General features: G+C 53.2%; 1 protein-coding gene across 14 annotated transcripts in view; it reads left to right on the top strand.

The window, feature by feature from the left end:
* Window positions 1–14,822, top strand: part of KLHDC4 (kelch domain containing 4) — a 64,749-nt gene extending 49,927 nt beyond the window's left edge. For all 14 annotated transcript variants that reach the window (XM_027119024.1, XM_027119025.1, XM_027119022.1 and 11 more), the window contains 6 exons: window positions 7,472–7,631; window positions 10,087–10,162; window positions 12,026–12,234; window positions 12,744–13,149; window positions 13,793–13,906; window positions 14,252–14,822. In XM_027119024.1, coding sequence (XP_026974825.1) covers window positions 7,472–7,631; window positions 10,087–10,162; window positions 12,026–12,234; window positions 12,744–13,149; window positions 13,793–13,906; window positions 14,252–14,316 — 1,030 coding nt within the window. In that variant the 3' untranslated portion in view covers window positions 14,317–14,822. The remainder of the gene's footprint in view (window positions 1–7,471; window positions 7,632–10,086; window positions 10,163–12,025; window positions 12,235–12,743; window positions 13,150–13,792; window positions 13,907–14,251) is intronic.
* The last annotated feature ends 916 nt before the right edge of the window (window positions 14,823–15,738 follow it).

The raw sequence follows: 15,738 nt of genomic DNA on the forward strand, positions 1-15,738 counted from the left end.
CGATGTTGGCTGTGGGTTTGTCATATATGGCCTTTATTATGTTGAGATAAGTTCCCTCTATGCCTACTTTTTGGAGGGTTTTTTATCATAAATGGGTGTTGAATTTTTTCAAAAGCCTTTTCAGCATCTATTGAGATGATCATGTGGTTTTTATCCTTCAATTTGTTAATATGGTGTATCACATTGATTGATTTGCGAATATTGAAGAATCCTTGCATTCCTGGAATTAACCCCACTTGATCATGGTGTATGATCCTTTTAATGTGCTGTTGGATTCTGTTTGCTGGTATTTTGTTGAGGATTTTTGCACCTGTGTTCCTCAGTGATATTGGCCTGTAGTTTTCTTTCTTTGTGACATCTTTGTCTGGTTTCGGTATCAGGGTGATGGTGGCCTCGTAGAATGAGTTTGGGAGTGTTCCTCCCTCTGCTATATTTTGGAAGAGTTTGAGAAGGATAGGTGTTGCTCTTCTCTAAATGTTTGATAGAATTCGCCTGTAATCTATCTGGTCCTGGGCTTTTGTTTGTTGGAAGGTTTTTAATCACAGTTTCAATATCACTGCTTGGCGTTGGTCTGTTTATATTTTCTATTTCTTCCTGGTTTAGTCTCGGAAGGTTGTGCTTTTCTAAGAATTTGTCCATTTCTTCCAGGTTGTCCATTTTATTGGCATACAGTTGCTTGTAGTAATCTCTCATGATCCTTTGTATTTCTGCAGTGTCAGTTGTTACTTCTCCTTTTTCATTTCTAATTCTATTGATTTGAGTTTTCTCCCTTTTTTTCTTGCTGAGTCTGGCTAGTGGTTTATCAATTTTGTTTATCTTCTCAAAGAACGAGCTTTTAGTTTTATTGATCTTTGCTATTGTTTCCTTCATTTCTTTTTCATTTATTTCTGATCTGATCTTTATGATTTTTTTCCTTCTGCTATCTTTGGGGTTTCTTTGTTCTTCTTTCTCTAATTGCTTTAGGTGTAAGGTTGGGTGGTTTATTTGAGATGTTTCTTGTTTCTTAAGGTAGCATTGTATTGCTCTAAACTTCCCTCTTAGAACTACTTTTGCTGCATCCCATAGGTTTTGGGTCGTCGTGTTTTCATTGTCATTTGTTTCTAGGTATTTTTTGATTTCCTCAGTGATCTCTTGGTTATTAAGTAGTGTATTGTTTAGCCTCCATGTGTTTGTATTTTTTACAGATTTTTTCCTGTAATTGATATCTAGTCTCATAGTGTTGTCATCGGAAAAGATACTTGATACGATTTCAGTTTTCTTAAATTTACCAGGGCTTGATTTGTGACCCAGGATATGATCTGTCTTAGAGAATGTTCCATGAGCGCTTGAGAAGAAAGTGTATTCTGTTGTTTTTGGATGGAATGTCCTATAAATATCAATTAAGTCCGTCTTGTTTAATGTATCATTTAAAGCTTGTGTTTCCTTATTTATTTTCATTTTGGATGATCTGTCCATTGGTGAAAGTGGGGTGTTAAAGTCCCCTACTGTGATTGTGTTACTGTCGCTTTCCCTTTTTACGGCTGTTAGCGTTTGCCTTATTTATTGAGGTGCTCCTATGTTGGGTGCATAAATGTTTACAGTTGTTATATCTTCTTCTTGGATTGATCCCTCGATCATTATGTAACATCTAAAATAAAATAGACTTTATTTTATTTTTTTTGTTTTTGTTTTGGCGGTATGCGGGCCTCTCACTGCTGTGGCCCCTCCCGTTGTGGGGCACAGGCTCTGGATGCACAGCGACCATGGCTCACGGGCCCAGCCGCTCCGCAGCATGTGGGATCTTCCCGGACCGGGGCACAAACCTGTGTCCCCTGCATCGGCAGGCGGACTCTCAACCACTGCGCCACCAGGGTAGCCCTAGACTTTATTTTAAAGTCTATTTTGTCTTATATGAGTATTGGTACTCCAGCTTTCTTTTGATTTCCATTTGCATGGAATATCTTTTTCCATCCCCTCACTTTCAGTCTGTATGTGTCCCTAGGTCTGAAGTGGGTCTCTTACAGACAGCATATATATGGGTCTTGTTTTTGTATCCATTCAGCCAGTCTGTGTCTTTTGGTTGGAGTATTTAATGCATTTATATTTAAGGTAATTATCGATATGTATGTTCCTATTACCATTTTCTTAGTTGTTTTGGGTTTGTTATCGTAGGTCTCTACCTTGTCTTGTGTTTCCTGCCTAGACAAGTTCCTTTAGCATTTGTTGTAAAGCTGGTTTGATGGTGCTGAATTCTCTTAGCTTTTGCTTGTCTGTAAAGGTTTTAATTTCTCTGTCAAATCTGAGTGAGATCCTTGCTGGGTAGAGTAATCTTGGTTGTAGGTTCTTCCCTTTCATCACTTTAAATACGTCCTGCCACTCCCTTCTGGCTTGCAGAGTTTCTGCTGAAAGATCAGCTGTTAACCTTATGGGGATTCCCTCGCATGTTATTTGTTGTTTTTCCCTTGCTGCTTTTAATATTTTTTCTTTGTATTTAATTTTTGTTAGTTTGATTAATATGTGTTTTGGTGTTTTTCTCCTTGGATTTATCCTGTATGGGACTCTCTGTGCTTCCTGGACTTGATTAACTATTTCCTTTCCCATATTAGGGAAGTTTTCAGCTATAATCTCTTCAGATATTTTCTCAGTCCCTTTCTTTTTCTCCTCTTCTTTTGGGACCCCTAATGTTGGTGGGGTTATTCGAATGTTGGTGCGTTGGTGCATTTAATGTTGTTCCAGAGGTCTCTGAGACTGTCCTCAATTCTTTTTTTTATATATAAATTTATTTTATTTTATTTATTTTTATTTTTGGCTGCGTTGGGTCCTCGTTGCTGTGCGTGGGCTTTCTCTAGTTGTTGCACGTGGGGGCTACTCTTTGTTGCAGTGTGCAGGCTTCTCATTGTGGTGGCTTCTCTTGTTGGGAGCATGGGCTCTAGGTGCACGGCCTTCAGCACTTGTGGTACACGGGCTCAGTAGTTGTGGCTCGGTGGCTCTAGGGCGCAGTCTCAGTAGTTGTGGTGCATGGGCTTAGTTGCTCCACGGCATGTGGGATCTTCCCAGACCAGGGCTTGAACCCATGTCTCCCGCACTGGCAGGCAGATTCTTAACCACTGTGCCACCAGGGAAGCCTCTGTCCTCAATTCTTTTCATTCTTTTTTCTTTATTCTGCTCTGCAGCAGTTATTTCCACTATTTTATCTTCCAGGTCACTTATCTGTTCTTCTGCCTCAGTTATTCTGCTATTGATTCCTTCTAGAGAATTTTTAATTTCATTTATTGTGTTGTTCATTGTTTGCTTGCTCTTTAGTTCTTCTAGTTCCTTGTTAAACGTTTATTGTATTTTCTCCATTCTATTTCCAAGAGTTTGGATCATCTTTACTGTCGTTACTCTGAATTCTTTTTCAGGTAGACTGCCAGTTTCCTCTTCATTTGTTAGGTCTGGTGGGTTTTTACCTTGCTCCTTCATCTGCTGTGTGTTTCTCTGTCTTCTCATTTTGCTTCACTTACTGTGTTTGGGGTCTCCTTTTCGCAGGCTGCAGGTTCGTAGTTCCTGTTGTTTTTGCTGTCTGCCCCTAGTGGCTAAGGTTGGTTCAGTGAGTTGTGTAGGCTTCCGGGTGGAGGGGACTAGTGCCTGTGTTCTGGTGGATGAGGCTGGACCTTGTCTTTCTCTCGGGCAGGTCTGCGTCCGGTGGTGTGTTTTGGGGTGTCTGTGACCTTATGATTTTAGGCAGCCTCTCTGCTAATGGGTGGGGTTGTGTTCCTGTCTTGCTAGTTGTTTGGCATAGGGTGTGCAGCACTGTAGCTTGCTGGTTGTTGAGTGGAGCTGGGTCTTAGCATTGAGATGGAGATCTCTGGGAGATTTTTGCTGTTTGATATTACGTGGAGTTGGGAGGTCTCTGGTGGACCAATGTCCTGACCTAGGCTCTCCCACCTCAGAGGCACAACCGTGACACCCGGCTGGAGCACCAAGACCCTATCATCCACATGGCTGAGAATAAAGGGGAGAAAACAAGAAGGAAAGAAAGAAAAATAAAATAAAATAATTAAAATAAAAAAATAATTATTTAAAATTAAAAAGTAATTTAAAAAAAGAAAGAAGAGGGCAACCGAACCAAAAAACAAATCCACCACTGATAACAAGCACTAAAATCTATACTAAACAAACCAAAAAAACCCCTGACAGACAAAACCCTAGGATAAATGGTAAAAGCAAAGCTATACAGAGAAAATCACACACAGAAGCATACACATACACACCCGCAAAAGAGAAAAAGGAAAAAAATACAAATATCGTTGCTCCCAAAGTGCACCGCCTCAATTTTGGGATGATTCGTTGTCCATTCATGTGTTCCACAGATGCAGGTACATCAAGTTGACTGTGGAGCTTTAATCCGCTGCTCCTGAGGCTGCTGGGAGAGATTTCCCTTTCTCTTCTTTGTTCTCACAGCTCCCAGGGGCTCAGCTTTGGATTTGGCCCCGCCTCTGCCTGTAGGTCGCCGGAGGGCGTCTGTTCTTGGCTCAGGCAGGACGGGGTTAAAAGAGCCGCTGATTAGGGGGCTCTGGCTCACTCAGGCCGGGGGGGGCCGGCGGCAGCAGAGGCCAGCGTGACGTTGCAGCTGCCTGAGGCGCGCCGTGCGTTCTCCCGGGGAAGTTGTCCGTGGATCCCGGGACCCTGGCAGTGGCGGGCTGCACAGGCTCCCCAGAAGGGGTGTGGAGAGTGACCTGTGCTCGCACACAGGCTTCTTGGTGGCGGCAGCAGCAGCCTTAGCGTCTCATGCCCGTCTCTGGGGTCTGTGCTGATAGCTGTGGCTTGCGCCCGTCTCTGGAGCTTGTTTAGGCGGCGCTCTGAACCCCCTCTCTTCGTGCACCTTGAAACAATGGTCTCTTGCCTCCTAGGCAGTTCCAGACATTTCCCCGGACTCCGTCCTGGCTAGCTGTGGCACACTAGCCCCCTTCAGGCTGTGTTCACGCCGCCAACCCCCGTCCTCTCCCTGGGATCTGACCTCCGAAGCCCGAGCCTCAGCCCCCAGCCCCGCCCGCCCCGGCGGGTGAGCAGACAAGCCTCTCGGGCTGGTGAGTGCTGGTCGGCCCTGATCCTCTGTGCGGGAATCTCTCTGCTTTGCCCTCCGCACCATTGTTGCTGCGCTCTCCTCCGTGGCTCCGAAGCTTCCCCCCGCCATCCCCCCCCGCCCGCCCCGTCTCCGCCAGTGAAGGGGCTTCTAGTGTGTGGAAACCTTTCCTCCTTCACAGCTCCCTCCCAGTGGTGCAGGTCCCATTCCTATTCTTCTGTCTCTGTTTTTTCTTGTTTCTTTTTCCCTACCCAGGTACGTGGGGAGTTTCTTGCCTTTTGGGAGGTCTGAGGTCTTCTGCCAGCGTTCAGTAGGTGTTCTGTAGGAGTTGTTCCACGTGTAGATGTATTTCTGGTGTATCTGTGGGGAGGAAGGTGATCTCCGTGTCTTACTCTTCTGCCATCTTGAAGGTCTCCCAGGGTATAATTCTTAAGTGCTTTGGGAGGAGATTTTTAAAGTCGAATTCACATAAAACAAGGAATGATTGTGTATCTTAAAGGCGTAATCTGGGTATAATAGTGCTTAAGTTTTATGTCTCGTCACAAAGTTCACCAAGTGGTTTTTACAGAATTCACTTAAAAACCAAGCTATAGGGAGAGTAGGTTATATTATCTCAAGTTAAAGATGAGGAAACCAAGGTAACTGTTAGGTAGTAGAACTTGTCCTTGACCAAAGATTGCAGATGTTCAGTTACTCCCATATCCTGTCGCGCTGCACCCCTCGGCTCCCTGCCCCTGGTAACGTCTCCTGCTCCTGGTGTGTCTCTTGCCTACACCCTGGTTTTCTGTCCTGGTTAATCTCCTACCCCTGGTCCGTCTCCTGCCTCCACCCCGGCTCCCTGCCCTGTCCTGGTCCATCTCCTGCCCATGGTCTGTTTCCTGACCTGCACGTGTTTGGTTTCTTGCCATTTTGGAGAAGAGAGCCTGCTCTGTTTTTTAAAATTCTTATTTAAAGGACTGTTGTTTACATTTAAAACCCTGAACAAAGCAAATAATCGTTTGCCATCGCAGACACGGGGGTTCATGCGACATCAGTGTGTTAATTCAGCACCTGTCGTGTGCGGGACAGTGAGTGGGGTCTACGCAGGCCCTTCTCCTGAAACTCACAGGTTACAAAATGAGTCAGGTGTTACAGTGGTTGTAACTTGGAACCATTTCAAACTCAGAATGTTTTTCAAAAGCTATTATCTGTTACTTTGTTTAAAATTATTTTTTATGAAGTATTTCAAACATATAGAAAAGTTGAAGTTCCTCAAACAGATGTCTGTGTGGTCACCATCCACATTAAACAAAGTACAGTTTGACCTTTAAAACCCAATGACAGTTGTTGTTTACCCTACGTGCAGAATAGAATATTTTTTTTCCCGGAAATTTGCAACGTGAAATCTGAGAAAACTGTGGAATGTGGTGAAGTCTTTTAAAAACTGTGCCCCTGGTTCCTCACTTCATCTACGTGAAGCCCTCCTCCCGCGGAAGGCTGTGTTCGGCGGAGCGGCCACGTGGCTCACCCTGTTCCCAGGGCCCAGCTCTGGACAGCACTCCGGGGAGCTCAGTGACCTGCACGTTGGCCGCAGGGCGCCAGACGTGGGTGACCTGAGTGCAGCAGGGGAGTCAGGAATCACGTCTGACCGGTGGGGCTGCTCAGTCCTTCCGTGCATCCATGCTTTCTTCCTGCGAACATCGGGCCCAGCTCTCCATGTGGAGTAGCTGGGGAGCATCTCCCATTCTTCCGTGTAATTCTGACCCGAGGCCCCTTGGCTTTGCCCGTGGCCACCTGTGAAATTCCCGTCAGGACACACGGTTGCCTCTGTGTCTCTGGCAGAACTGCTGCTTTCCTCACACACGTGCTCCCTCCTCAAGGCCCCATGTGTGTTTTGAGTCCTTTGCCACTGAAGCCCCAGGAGCGTTGAGCAGGGCAAGGCCGCTGCGCCTCTTGGATGCCTCAGCCACGGCCTCTGGGCTTTGGCTCGGGCTTGTGGGCTCCAGGAGTTCTCTCTCGGTTCCAGGAACGCTTTGCCCCATCTCTGCCCAGCCCGGGGTCTCCACAGCGCTTGCCAAGCTGTAATATCTCCCTTCCGAGGATGCCGGGTATTGGTGCATAGTTCATTGTCCCGCTTAAGGTTACACACACAGAAAACTAATGGAGTTGTTTCGCAAGACTGTGATTGTATAAGCTGTGTAAGGATGTATCATGTAACTTTCAGAAGGAAAAGACTTTCGGATCCAGGCATGTTATAGTGCTTCTCTGGGCCAGCGTTATTTCTGGCTTCAAGTGCAAACCCACATAGGCTTGCTGTCCTTTCCTATGAATTTAAACTTTAATTAAACCAATAACTTAGTACATACGGTAGCAAACTTACCTTTATTTTAGATCAAGTTCACTTTTTCACGTCACCGCCTTTTTGTTTGTGTTCCTATATTATAACAGAGATTACATCTATTACAATGACCTGTATGCCTTCAACCTGGACGCTTTCACGTGGAGCAGGCTGTCCCCGTCCGGGACTGGGCCCACACCCAGGTCAGGCTGCCAGATGACCGTCACCGCCCAGGGCAGCATCGTCATCTACGGGGGCTACTCGAAGCAGGTAAGACGCGTGTGTGGGATGCAGAGTGACTTCTGTCTGCTGCCTTTTCAGTTTCACCAGCGATGAAAACTTCAAATAATAGTTCATTAGATTAATATGAACATTCCTTTCTGTGGAATGAGAAGTGGACAGCGGTGGTGTTGATGTGCTCCTGTGTGAACACACTAAGGTTCTTTACGGTCACGTTGCGTTCTTACCCACGTGCCCCCAAAACACGCAGCGTAAGTGATGGCTGTGGCAGGGGGGTGCCCCGGCCACCTCCGTCCACCCTGCCACACCCCCACTCAGCCAGCGGCCAGCCCTTGTTCTGGAAAGGAAAACTGACTTGGGATTTGTGGTTGTGACCTGCCTGGGGTGTGGCTAGACGCGTGACAGCTGGGAGGGCCCTGCGAAACGGGCGGCTGTCGCCAGAAGCTGTGTGCAGTGCCCAGAACTGATGCTTTATCGCAGTAGATGCTCCTCAGCAAAACCGGGTGATGAACAGCAAGCCCTCGTCAAGCTGATGCCACTTCAATCAGAGCAGCGCCTGACTCCCAAATGCGGCTTTTCCGCAGCCACGCGGACAGCTGGGGGGTGATCCGAGTCCCTTTGAGCCAGGGGCCACTCACGCCAGGCCTTCGGCATTTGATGGCAGTGAGAAGCTGCTCTGTTGGCGCTCACGGGGGATTTACCAGGGTTGGTGGTAAAGGCGTGGGTGTGACACTGGGGTTCTGGGTGGGAACGCCCTCCACAGGAGCAGCGTAGTGTCGTGACCCTTGGTACACGGCTCTCTCAGATGTCTTTGGGCTCCGTTAATACTGTACGAGACAGAGATTTGCGAGCAGCGGAAGGAATGCTCTGTCAGGTGCACGCCCAAGTCACTGCTCCGTGGCGTTAGCGTCCACTCCCCCTTGGGGACGAGCTGAGACCCCGTGCGGAGCCTTGCACGCCCTGGGGGAAGTTTGACAGCTCCAGAGCTTCACGCACATTCTGCGTCCTCCTCTAGTCCAGTGAGGAGAGTGAGCGTCCGGCCAGTGTGATTCACGTTACTGGAAGGACGGCGCAGGCCACTGGGTGAGGGACTAGCGCACGGGCCTCTCATCACCCCTGTCAGGAAGGGGAGATGGAGTGGGAGTTACATGCTTCATGGGGAGCAGCCTCCTTGCCTCCCCAGCCCCGGGCTCTGCCACGCCGGCCACTGTGTGGAAGCCGTGGCCCCGGGCGGGCAGAACGGCGTTCTCAGGGAGGGCTCTGGCGTACAGGCCTCGGGGGGTGTATTGAAATGTGACAGCATGAAAGTTCCCCTCAGCTCGTTGGTTCTAAGGAAGGAAGGTTGCTGTCGGCGGAGCAGTGCCGTGGATGCCCGCAGGTGCAGGAGGGCAAGGGACTGAGAGGGAAGGGCTGGAGCCCGGCTGTGGTCAAGTTTGCGACACAAGCAGACGGCACTGCATTCCTGCAGTGTGCGGCCAGTGGGCAAGGCCTTGTGTGGATTTATTTTTTTTAATTTATTTAATTTATTTATTTTTGGCTGTGTTGGGTCTTCGTTGCTGCGTGTGGGTTTTCTCTGGTTGCGGTGAGCGGGGGCTACTCTTCGTTGTGGTGCATGGGCATCTCATTGTGGTGGCTTCTCTTGTTGTGGAGCACAGGCTCTAGGTGCGTGGGCTTCAGTAGTTGTGGCATGCAGGCTCAGTAGTTGCAGCACGCGAGCTCTAGAGCGCAGGCTCAGTAGTTGTGGCGCATGCGCTTAGTTGCTCCGCGACATGTGGGATTTTCCCGGACCAGGGCTCGAACCCGTGTCCCCTGGATTGGCAGGCGGATTCTTAACCACTGCGCCACCAGGGAAGCCCCTCGTGTGGATTTAGTTCCTGAGAGTGCTGGGCTTTTGGCCTGGAAGGGTGGGCATGGGAGTGGCAGCCGCTTCCCCTGCTAGCCTGCTGGAAGAGAGGAATATGCCATCTCAGTGCAGCTGCCGGGAGAGTGAAGTGTGTGGTCTGCCCAGCGCCGTAAGCCTGGTGTGAAGCAGCAGGCCCGGGTGGAGGTGGGCTCTGGTGTCTACAGCTCAGGAAAGCTCTTTGAATGGCTGTGCCGGCTTCTGCACAGAGCGTTTGATCCTCGCACCGAAGCTTGAATCCCATTATTGGGAAGGCGATGGGAATCGAGGGCACAGGGGTTGGAGATGGAGGGTGGCTGTGTAATGATAGGAGGGTCCCTGCGGCGACCCCGCCCATCCAGAGCAGGGCTCGGCCCGGAGCCACAGGAAGCTCTGAGGGGAGAGCTCTGGGGTGTCCCCAGCCTGGGGTCATGTATTCTGTCCGTTCAGAGGCGGTCTGGATGGAACCTGTTGTGTTTCAGATTTTGAGGCTGGTCTGAAGGCTAGCGAGTCACCTCCACGGGAGACGGGGCCACAAGCCTGGGGGGCCTTGCGTGGCTTGGCACAGCATGTGGCATTTGTCACGGCTCCCTTTTCCTTTTGCAGAGAGTCAGGAAAGATGTGGACAGAGGTACCCAGCACTCCGACATGTTCCTGCTGAAGGCTGAGGAGGGAAGAGAAGGTACGTGCGCCGTGCAGGTGACAGACCACGCGGGTGGTCAGTGTGTCGCTGGCGGAAGCGGGCAGAGGGTCGCGGGGCTGGTGGGGCACTCCATGAACAGCCCCCGTGTCCTCTCTGGGGCGTTGACGCACTGAGTTAGAAACACAGGTGATGTCAGTCCATCCACAGCTCCCTTCTTGGGGGCGGGGCCACGACATCTGTGTCATCTCTCATTTGTTCTTGCTTAATGTTAGGACGTAGACTTTTGGAAGGCATCTTGTGGGGTTGAAATGCCCACTGTTTGTTTGGTTTTTTTATTTGAAGTATAGTTAATGTACAATGTTGTGTTAGTTTTAGGTGTACAGCAAAATGATTCAGTCATACATATGTGTATATGTTTTTCAGATTCTTTTCCCTTATAGGTTATTATAAAATATTGAGTAGAGTTTCCTGTACTATAGAGGAGGTCTTTTGTTAATTATTTTATATATAGTAGTGTGTACCTGTTAATCCCATACTCCTAATTTATCCCTCCCTGCTTTTCTGCTTTGGTAAGCATAAGTTTGTTTTCTTTGTCTGTGAGTCTGTTTCTCCTGTAAATAAGTTCATTTGTATCATCTTTTTAGATTCCACATATAAGTGATCTCATATGGTATTTGTCTTTCTCGGTCTGACTTCAGTTAGTATGATCATCTCTAGGTCCTTCCAGGTTGCTGCAAATGGCATTGTTTCATTCTTTTTCATGGCTGAGTGATATTCCAGTGTGTGTGTGTGTGTGTGTGTGTGTGTGTGTGTACACACACACATCTTCTATATCCGTTCCTCTGTTGATGGACACCAGGGTGGCTTCCCAGTGCTCATTTTTCAAGCTCAGAAGTCGGGAGGTGGTTAGTTTGCATGGTGCACGTGATGGGAGAGGGGCCTGAGCGGATGGGGCCCGTGTGGTCCTGGCTGCCCCTTGGCCCCTGTGAGACCCGTCTCCGTAAGACAAGAGGCCTGCTGGGCAGGAACGTTTCCTCTTTCCTGCTGTGACGTTCTTCAAGCAGAGGCTGCAGAAACGTCACATACAAGGCGTTTCTCAGGTCCCAACCACGCCGGATTGCGGTGACTGATGGGGACGTGGGAGCCAAGGTTTAGAGCCCCTTTTACATGTCAGCGCACTTGAACTTGAAAGTAGACTGTGTTCTAGGCAGTGGGACCCCAGCCCTTGTGTTCAGCCCCCGCATCTGGCCGTCAGGCCCTTGGCCCCCAGTGAAAAGTACATGGCGTGTCCTGAGACGCATCCGGCACAGCTGGGAAAGCAACTCCTGCAGCCACGTGCAGGGCACGCTGATGCTTCTCCTCTTCTCTTTAAGCGTTAGATGCTGGTTGTTGTGAGTGACCTTGTGGCCCACTAGTGCCGCTAGGGCTGCGCCTCCGGGGGGACTTGCTGTTGGCTGCTTCTCTCACTTCTTTTAAATGTTCATTAAAGAAAAAACATCCCAGTTCCTTTTTCTGGACGTGTTGGGAAGACTCCCACATGTTTTGTGCCAGGCCACATCTTGAGGGTTGCTGCATAAACACGGCGCCCGCCTAGAAGGAAGGACCACAGTGCGTGGCCCACGGGAGGTTCTGGGGGTGTCTGAGGTTGGAGGGCCCCGCCCGAGGGCACAGTGTACGGGGTCCCCCGGAGCTGGTGCGCCCGCCTCTCCCTCACCCTTCACATCACAGCCACACGGCGCCCCTGGGCAAGTGTTGGGAGGGTGTGTGGACAGGTTCCCTACCTCAGCGCAGACTGACCCTCGAGGAGGAGGCATGGCCTCCAGGGTGTGCCGGACCCACAGGCACAGAACGACGGCCATGGCATTCTGCAGGCCCCCCGTCCTTATTTCCTCTCCTCATCAGGCAGATGGGCCTGGACGCGGGTCAACCCTTCCGGAGCCAAGCCCACGCCAAGGTCCGGCTTCTCGGTGGCTGTGGCCCCGAACCATCAGACGCTGCTGTTTGGGGGTGTGTGTGACGACGAGGAGGACGAGAGCCTGGAGGGCCACTTTCTCAGCGACCTGCACTTCTACGACCCCGTCAGGAACCGCTGGTTCGCGGGGCAGCTGAAGGTACCTGGGCCCCAGACCTGCAGCCAGCGCAGGGCCTGCCCGGCTGTCACCTCTGTCAGTGATGCCCAGGGCCTCCCCGGTCCCTCTGTCTGTGAGGCTCTGTGGAGCTGCCACCATCTTTACTGTCACCTAAGCAGGGACCGGGTCGCCTCTGCCCCTCCTGCCAGCACCAGCCTGAGAGACGCGGCACAGTGGCTGCTCTCCCGGGAATGACATCCCTGGGGGCTTCATCAGGTCAGGGGCCTCAGAAGCAGGGCCCTGTGGCCGAAGGAGGGCGGATGGTCCACTGTGTGGCAAAGGCTGGCTCCGGTTGAAGTGCCTGGGCGCCTCTGAGGGGAGTCGGGCAGCGTGTGAGGGCTGGTATCTGCCGCCCGTTCCCCTCAGAGGGCACACCAGGCAGGGGTGGTGTGCTCCCCGGGGGGGGGCAGCAAGTGGACGGGGCTCCTCTGGCTGTCGGGTGCTCGCTGACCCCCGTCCTGAGTCGCGGTGCCTTTGCTCTTTATCACCAGGGGTCCAAGGTGGAGAAGAGGAGGCGCAGGCGGGGCAGAAAAGGGGAGCCCGGGGGTTCCAGCAAGCAGGAACTGAAGGGGACCCCGGCCCAGGAGCCCCTGCAGGTGGCCAGAGAGCTGGTGGCAGAGGACGGGACCGCAGCCACCATCCAGCAGGGGCTCGCTGCCCGGGGCCCGGCGGGACAGCCTGAGTCTGACGACAGCGACGATGGCCCCAGCGAGGCGGGGGTCCCTGCGGTGGAGCCGAGCGCCCGCTCCAGCGCCATGCTGGCCGTGAAGCACGGGCGCCTCTACCTCTATGGGGGCATGTTTGAGGCTGGCGACCGCCAGGTCACCCTCAGCGACCTGTACTGCCTCGACCTCCACAAGATGGAGGAGTGGACCGTCCTGGTGGAGATGGATCCAGGTGAGGGGGTAGCACCTCTGGAGTTGCCTCGGGAGCCCCCCAGCTTGTCTGCCCTGCACCCGCAGAGTGCTGCACGCCTCTGCCCCCTCTTGCCCCCGTGCCCTCAGCCCCGGGGGGAGGGCCCTGTTGCCCAGGGGCATGTCTGTGCACGGCCATCCCTGCAGGGGCCCTGGGGGAGGGCGCGGGCTCACCCCGACGCCACTCGGAAGCCTCGGACCTGCCCCGGCAGAGCGGACTGGACGCGTGTTTTCCCCGCGGTGCGTGTGTGTGCCCGGGAGCAGACTAGCGGCCCACCCGTCTCCACTGCCGTGTTGCACCACAGGCTGCTCTGGACTCGGTCACTGCTCGGTCCTTGGGTCTGAGGCTGAAATCCCTTACAATCCACACGTCTGGGCAGAGGCCCTAAGCGGCTGTGCGAGACGGCTGCTGTCTTGGAGTGCAGCTTCTCACTCTGCCTGTCTCTGCCTCGACATGTGGGGATGTGATGTTTGCCGTGAGCTCCAGATGTGCTGGGGTCGGGGCCCCCGCACTCACATCCGCGTGTCCAGGCAGAAGGTGGGCTCCTGGGGGCGGCCGCGGCTCGCCTGCAGTTTCCCCGGTGCCCTGGTCGTGTTGACACTGTGGTTTTTGCTTTTGCTTAAAGAATCTCAGGAGTGGCTGGAGGAGACGGACTCGGAGGAGGACAGCGACGAGGTCAAGGGCGCCGAGGGCGGCGGGGAGAGTGAAGAGGACGAGGACAGCGGCGAGGAGGCCAGGGGTGAGTGTGCCACGGGGGCCGCGCGGCCACAGCCGGTGCTGAGGAGGGGCCCCAGGGCTCACTGCTCAGGTCACTTCTCTGCCGGAGCCCTCATTTGTGTCGCTGACAAGCGTACGTAAAATTTTACCAAGTTTCTGTTAAAATTTGACTTTGCTGTGTAGGTGCGCTCCTGAGGTCAGCTGAAGTGGTTTTTCTAATTGTGTCTGGAGTACGTTTGAGCACTCGCTGTCTAAGCAGGGTCGTGACGGCCTCGTGACGTCCTCCGTGTAAATCCGGTGCTCGCAGCACGTTCGCTCCTTCCCCGACTGAACCCGTTTCTTTCTTATTCCCCTTTCCCCACGAAAGAGCAACGCCCCTCGGCGGCGCCCAGTGAGCCATTCGCAGACTCCCTGCCCAGGACCGAGCAGTAGTGGGCGAAGCTGGCGCAGACGACGCCGGGCCCCGGAGAGGAGAGCGCTGAGAGCCGCCCGGGCCGTGGCCGTGGCTTTCTCTGATGACTCAGCCGCAGCCGCACACCCGCCAGAGCCTAGACTGAGGGGGTGGGGTTCCCTGCCCTCAGCGCGCTGCGTGCGGTTTAAAATAAACTGGACTTGGCAGGGGGCTGCTGCCGCGAGGGTGGTCTTTCGTGCAGCCTCCGGGCCCCGGTGGTTCTGGCGGGGCCTCGGGCTGGGTCGGGCCGAGCTGATGGTGAGGGGGAGCCGCCTACACGGCAGGCGGCACCTTGATCATGAAGTGGAACGCTGCGGGCTTTGCGGGGTTCCCCTCTGCAAAACTAGGAGATGGGTTCTGCCCGCCTGCACGTTCAGCCGACTCCTTCCTTTTTAAAAATGATCGGTGGCCGCCCACCGCCTCCTGTACGCGTTTTCTCGGTTCTCTGGAGAATAAAGCCTGTTGTGGGCTGGTCTGCTCGCTCTGCCACGTGGCTGTGCCTGGGGTCTCTTGGAGTGCCGTGTGCCCAGCTCCTCTGGCTGCTCCCCACCTTTGGGGAGGAGGTGGTGGAGCTGTGCTCTGCCCTCTCCCCTTCGGGCTCAAGGTCGTCCTTCGCACAGCAGCAGAAGAGGGCAGGAAACCGGAGGGCGGGCCCCACTGTCCCCACACGGCCTCGCCGTCCCCTACCGGGCACTCTCACTGGTGCCTGCTCCAGGGTTAATGGCAGGAGGCTGCTCTTCGTTTATGTAATTGGGGCAGAGCTTGGGCTTTGAATTCACACCAGGTGAATTCATCTTCATCTAAAGTATCATCAGTAACGAGAAAGCAGGGTTCTTAGTTTTCAGTGACGGCCGAACAACCCATCGTTACCTTGAACGGGCCATCCTGCTCATGACCTGGAAGTTAGAAGTGGAGAGTGGGCGCACCCACCCAGCAGAGCGGGCCCGGGCCCGGGCAGGCTTCCGTGGAAGGTCGAGGCCAGCTTGCCCAGAAGCAGCCCCTCACCCCAAGCAGCACTTATCTTCTCGCCGTGCTCGGCCCCCGCACCTCCGGCCGTGTGACCTCACTCGTCAGACTTCTCCCGCCTGACTGCACGCGGATCAGGAGTAGGAAGCGCTCTCCTCGCCTCTGCCCACCAGAGCCTCCCTCTGGTACGGGGCCTGGCAGAGCCCACGGGGGTCCCGGTCACAGGGCTGGGGCAGGCGCTCCGGCTTCGGCGTCTTGCTTGCGGCTCCCCGTGGGTGCCGGGGCAGGCGGGCAGGGCTCAAAGCCAGGCTGGATGCCACGGCAGGCCCGCGGGGGCCGCAGAGGCCCTCCCGGTACCTGCCTTGTGTGCTCGCGGTGCGAGGCCCAGGCGTACAGCTCCCGCTCTCTGGGCTGCTGCCTTGGGAGGAGGTGGCTGG

The sequence above is a fragment of the Aethalodelphis obliquidens genome, unplaced genomic scaffold (assembly GCF_003676395.1).
Source record: "Aethalodelphis obliquidens isolate GAN/ISIS:26980383/991018 unplaced genomic scaffold, ASM367639v1 scaffold20, whole genome shotgun sequence".
Classification (NCBI taxonomy): Eukaryota; Metazoa; Chordata; class Mammalia; order Artiodactyla; family Delphinidae; genus Aethalodelphis; species Aethalodelphis obliquidens.